General features: G+C 32.1%; 1 protein-coding gene across 1 annotated transcript in view; it reads right to left on the bottom strand.

The window, feature by feature from the left end:
- LOC106478147 (ubiquitin carboxyl-terminal hydrolase 2-like) overlaps positions 1-6414 on the bottom strand; it is a 29764-nt gene that overhangs the window by 11252 nt on the left and 12098 nt on the right. Inside the window, exons 2-3 of the mRNA XM_022381706.1 lie at positions 2073-2162; positions 269-395 (exon numbers count right to left, since the gene is read on the bottom strand). Of these exons, the coding sequence (XP_022237414.1) occupies positions 269-395; positions 2073-2162 (217 nt within the window). The remainder of the gene's footprint in view (positions 1-268; positions 396-2072; positions 2163-6414) is intronic.

The raw sequence follows: 6414 nt of genomic DNA, 5'->3' as shown, positions 1-6414 counted from the left end.
AATAGCTATGGAGCCAGTGTTAAATCGAGCTAGCAACTGAAATGTGAGGGGGGGGGGGGGGCGTAAACTTGATCCGACCAGTAGTTGCGCCCATGTGTATGTGTGGCAGTATTACATAGCCCTGAAATTTCTAAATATACAAAAGTATTTAATATAACAGCACATTACAAGAAATCTGATCTATGATTTTTCCCCCCCAAACATTTGTTTGTGCCTTGGGTAAATGATCAAATATCAAACTACTTATATACAATAACGACATGCTTACCCTTCATGAGCTCTCCTTTCATGTTGCTGATTGTAGTATTAATGTCATCTTCATAGTTGCCATGGATACAGTATTCAAATAAAGGTTCCGTATGACAAAGGCATTGTACTATTGCGTTAATGAAACACTGTTTTAAAAAATAAATTATATCAATAAAGTTAAGTTTCCAAATAAACCAAAATAAAGATTTACTTTATTTTTGTTTGACTAAGAGTTGAGAAAAGGACTTAAATTTATTTTAAATAATGTTATTCTATTTATAGTTTAATAATATTTTGTGCCTGTTTGTAAAGCAACATGGCTATCATAATATTACTGGATATAAATGCTCAGTCATGTAACTATAGTACTATATAATAAGTAACAAACGTATTATACAAATTCACTTAGACGCCTTTTACATTAACATATGAATTTTCCAGAAATGCATATCAAGTTTTTAATAAAGATTTTTGTATTAAAAAAGACATTCAAAATGATGCTTATTTTTTTAGTCCTGATATTAAAATGTCATTAAAATATAGCTCGAATTGATTAGGATACGTTAATCATTCCAGAACGTTTATATAAAAACTGCACATTGTGTCAATTTCTCTCAACCAAATAACAGTGGTTTTTGTTTGTAGCAATCATTTCTATAAAACTTTTTTTCATATAGAAAAGTTTGCTTTATTTTGCTCTGGTCTAGGAAGTATGATTAACTATGATCAAATCACAAATTTTCTACTATATGTTTGGTTGCCTCAGATTTGAGCTCCGCTTTACGTCCCCTGTTACTCAATCATGTGGAACTTGTTGTCGTTATCATTATGTGCAATAATCTCAGTTTTTTTTGTTTTTTTTTGTATATCCTTGGCTCGGATTTGAACTCGAGACCTCTAAGCAGTGAGTGCTTTAATTGACCTAAGGGGTTAACTCCTTAGGTCATCAATTGCAATTTCAGTTTACATTAAACAAATGTTCTACTCACAGTATAAATCTCTAGACAAGACTAAATACAAACTCCAGACAACAACACTTGAATGGCGTAACAGTCGAATGACTTTTGTCTAAAACGGTCTTTCTTCTATCTAACTTATTTTTAAATATTGCTTTATTTATAATTATTCCAAGTTCATAGGAATTCTGGCACAAGATACATATTTCACTTCACTCATATATTATCTTAAAAATTAGTAACAACTATTCAAGTTCATAGAAATTCTGCACTATCTTGACGTATCCACAAGTTATACCAACCTTTTGTTATCACTACTTGTGGCCCAGATATACACGTTATTTACCCTAGTAAAAGGTGACCTACATTTATACTGCTAGTACGGGTTTTAGATTTTTAAAGGTCTAAGCTGTTGTTTAAATTAAAATATAGAAAACGTACATGAAAACTCGCGGATTTTATTATTTGAAATCTCAAATCGTTGGTCAAATAAAAGCCGAGAATGATATATATTGAATAACTTTTAAATCATTAATAATTTTTTTTTGTTTCTTCATTTTGAAGAAGGCATGTTAATGATAATTATACACGAGTTTAGTTCTTCATGTTCATGCCAATAAATGTCAGTCACAAGCAAACTAATATTAAAATAACCAGATATACTTTTATTGTAAAGTTTCCAAAAAGTTACAAAAATTATCTAAGGCATTAAGAGACTGACTCGACAATACATCTTATCTTGCCTACACCATAGTTACACATATACGTAGTACTGATATATTCTATTCTAACATTTGATAATAGCCCAAGCAAAAACTTTAGATAACAAGAGTTTTATAAAACTGACACTGTTTGAATTTTACCCACCGTATTTCCTAAATTATTCAGTCCTGTTAATTTCCACGTTTTAACACTGTCAGTAGAAGAGCTACTGCCGTAACCACTGCTTGTCGAATCCTGTTAGATTACAAAAACGTTATTAAAAATTCGACTCGTTTACCTTAAAACCTCGAGATAAAATATGATAATTAATTCAGTTTAACTCATTCCAAAAAATACTTAGAATTACGATAAACGGATTAGACATTTTTACTTTTCTGTACGTCAAAACATCTGACTAAAGTGGTTGTGAAAATATCAAAATGTTGTAAAGAAACAAGAAATATAAAATATTTTACTTAAACAAGTGAAATACAAATGTTAAATCACTAAGTCAATTTAAAAAGGCTTTCTTGGAAACTCATGACCTACGGATAGAAAAAAAAACAAAAAACAAATGAGTTTTTATCTTTAGTAGGTTTTCTGCACAGGCAGATTAAGTTGGGGATATCTAGAATATATTTATAATCGATCTCCAAACGTAGGGAGTAATGACCCCAAATACATATTTTTTGGTTTGGTTTGTTATAGATTTCGCGCAAAGCTACACGAGGGCTATCTGCGCTAGCCGTCCCTAATTTAGCAGTGTAAGACTAGAGGGAAGGCAACTAGTCATCACCACCCACCGCCAACTCTTGGGCTACTCTTTTACCAACGAATAGTGGGATTGACCGTCACATTATAACGCCCCCACGGCTGAAAGGGCGAGCATGTTTGGTGTTACGGGGATTCGAACCCGCGACTTTCATTCTTATTCCACCAATTACTATTTTGATTACGAAAAGTAATAAAACAAATTATATAAATGATTTTTTCTATGATTTATGGTTGCCCTTTAACTAAGTCTAAGTAAATAATTTTATTTTCCTAATCATGTATTCTACCTCGAAAATGATATTTATTTCGTAGGTTATAATTTACACCATATCACACTTCAGGATATACTCAACCTAATCATGAGTTTTACAAGTTTCTGATGTTGTAAAAACGAATGAAATTTTACCACCATCTTTACTTTTTGCGAGTAAAATCCAGAGTAGCTCAACCATTGTGTAAATACGTAGCACGTTTTACGTCGCCCCCCAGTGGCACAGCGGTATGTTTGCTGACTTACAACGCTAAAATCCGGGTTTCGATACCCATGCTGGGACGAGTACATATAGCCCATTGTGTAGCTTTGTGCTTAATTACAAACAAACAAACGTTCTACGTCAGTTAACAGTTTTCAGCAAATTACTTAATAACAATTTTAAAATCTTTAAAGCAAAGAACCTAATAACATCAAACTACATAATTTATAAAAACTGGGCTGTTGAAGCTAAAAACAAACAAACTAAATTAGTAACATCTGAAAACGGTTAAAAGATTTCAGTTGAAATATCTTAACATTCATGAGTCGAAGATGACTCTGTAATAATTTGAAATGTCAGATTACATATAGCTTATTATTTAGGTTACAATTCTTATTTTATTATCTTAAATAATAACAAACGACCTAGCAGGCTATAGTTTCTAATTCATCCTAACTTTTCAAGGGTTTTTTTTTTTCATCATGATGCGAATTGATATCCTGTTCTTTTAGAAACCGGTTCACAGTTGCATATTTTCCCTTATACACGAAGTATGGAAATTTGATTCTTTACGCGTGACACAAGATCCATATTTCATTTCACTCAAATATTATCGTGTCTTCATTTTTCTTTTACAAATATGCAGGATGGAGAAAGAACTAACTGCCGCTTCAAACGCAAGAGCATTCCACCATACTTGCATGTTTATCTGAAGCCTTTGTACTTAAGTATTAAACACTACAGCATGAGAAACACGTGCACACAATTATTCGTTGAACCTAACCTATAGTTACGTGTGTTGCACAGCCTGAATTTGCATTTGAAAAAGAAGTACACACTTGTAAATAATGGTGAAAATAAATTATATGTATAGATATGGAAGTATTTGTTTTACTTTGGCGAATCACTGTCTTATGTCCTCCTAGTGTTTAATTTTGATCTACGTTTATACGTATTGTACAAACGGGTTGTTTCAACTGTAATAAAAGAAAGATCATGAAATTTTGAGAAATTTATTATTTTTATATGTAAGTTTGGATACTTCTATTCCCCTGTTTGTGTTGTTAATATGTGTAAACAAAAATTAATTATGCAAGGTAAAAAAAATACAACAACATATTTTCTTCGTATGTCATATTGACCTTGTACGGATTTATGAAGTACAAAACTTTACTGATATTCTAGGATTCGAAAATCACGGTGATCTGATGACATCAGAGAGTGTCCGAAGTGATGTCACAGGGTCATCACTTCTATTATATTTCTTGTGGGTTCTCACCTCAATGGGAATTAACTATTGAGCTACAGCTCGTATTGTTGCCTAACTCTGACAACGACAATTGCTTGGAGTAAAAACAAGGTACTGGCATTAAAATTGTAATGCCACTAAAACAAGTAATAAATGCGTTATTTAGATAATAACTTTATAAGTTTACCTCGTTTCAATAAGAATGAACAACGTTATTGAAAATTAAAGATAAATTCTGGGAAACCGTGGAACTAAACACAATGGTTTAGGACCACCTCTGCTGAGTGTATCGAAACTTTCGAAAATAAGTATAATACGTCTTTGCAAACAGTACCACACTTCTTATGGAAGAACTCCATGCACAACACACCTTTTCCAAACAGTACTAGAAGTTTTTGATAAAGTGATTCAACATTAGTATTATCATCAATTACATCTCGCTTTAAATTTTACTGGATTTCTTGTTTACTACAACATTTAATTCATATCGCTTACGAAAAATGTGCGTTTTTTGTAACCAAGTCAAGTTTAAAGACTAGAAACAATTAGTTTTGTGATTGCTACGATAAACTTAAAAATCCTAAACGTCAACTTAAACAAAATAAAATTACACGTCAATGACGAGAAGTGTTTAACTAACCCTAATGCTCTACAAGTAGAGTATTCTTTCAATATTTAAACTTCTATAAATTATAAAAACTAATTAGATAACGGCTGAAAACTGCTAGAATGTGTAATTCTAAAAACTTGTGAGTAAAAGCAAATGATAATATATTATAAAACATCAAACACACTACATCCTGTGCCGACGAACGCTTTTGTCTAATACCATTACTACTAGGTCTTATCAGGCTGTCCAGGATACAACATACGTAGCAATGGTCGAGGTGTTATTTATAAAATCAATTTCCATGCACAATAACTGTTGTGGTGTGAAATAGATTAAGTAAGTGAATTGTAATTATTATAAATTTTATATCAGTCATTGACAAATCAGATGTTTAGGGTACGAATTAGTAACACTACATTATTTATTTATTTTTAACATCGATTAGTTATTTACCATTATTATGTTTAAATTAACATTACTATCATTCAGAATAACTGGCGAACGAGTAAACCAATCTTCCTGTTTTCCTTGGGTATTTTTAAAGTGTAGGAAGGTATTTATGTCACTAAGGTAAATCACTTCTGAGATGTGGGAGCTATTCTAAAAGTTAGATAATAAATGATCCGACTTCAGATGGATGTTATCAACTTCTAAATTAACTAAAAATGTCGTTAGCTCATGTTCTTTCACTTGAAATGCCAACATTTTCAACTCAGTTCAAGAATTAAACACTAAGTGTATCTAAAATAAGAGAAACAATAACTTTTGACTTTTGAAATGAAGTTTAATACATTATATTCTTTATTTATTTCAAACTCTACGAGCGGTAGCCTGTATAAATATATCTTTATGGTAGCTTCAAGACAAAACCATCTACAAAATCCTGAACTCATCGCTATCAAATAAAGGCAGATGATTTTGTCGATATTTTCTTCTGTGACTGTAGGATTGATTAAAAGTTTGCTATATAAACGTATTAGAAAGATATCAGCTGCTACAAACTCACATGATAAAACTACAGTATCATAAACTTTACCCTTATTGAAACAAATCGGTGTTAACAAATCCTTCTAAGCCTTTAAATATTACTGTTATGTATCTGTTTGTTTGTTTGTTTCTGGTAGAAATTCTTTCCGAAGATCTTCAGTGATCTCGAACTTAACTCTCGATGAGTACAAAACACATTTTACGGCTCACTAGCTCGAAACTAACAGAATCACAAATTACACGGAACTCAAAGTAACTACTGCTCTATTTTAATTCATCCCAGCTGGCTTTCACTGCCAGGCTTATATACTAACGAAGAGGGCATCTCGAACACACTCGGACTTCGAGAAACTCATCATGCACGCCACCAGCGCCAACGCGCCAGTAGCGTCACGTGACTTCCGCTGTCGTATC

The sequence above is a fragment of the Limulus polyphemus genome, unplaced genomic scaffold, assembly GCF_000517525.1.
Source record: "Limulus polyphemus unplaced genomic scaffold, Limulus_polyphemus-2.1.2 Scaffold9, whole genome shotgun sequence".
Classification (NCBI taxonomy): Eukaryota; Metazoa; Arthropoda; class Merostomata; order Xiphosura; family Limulidae; genus Limulus; species Limulus polyphemus.
This window is presented reverse-complemented; position numbering and strand designations above follow the sequence as displayed.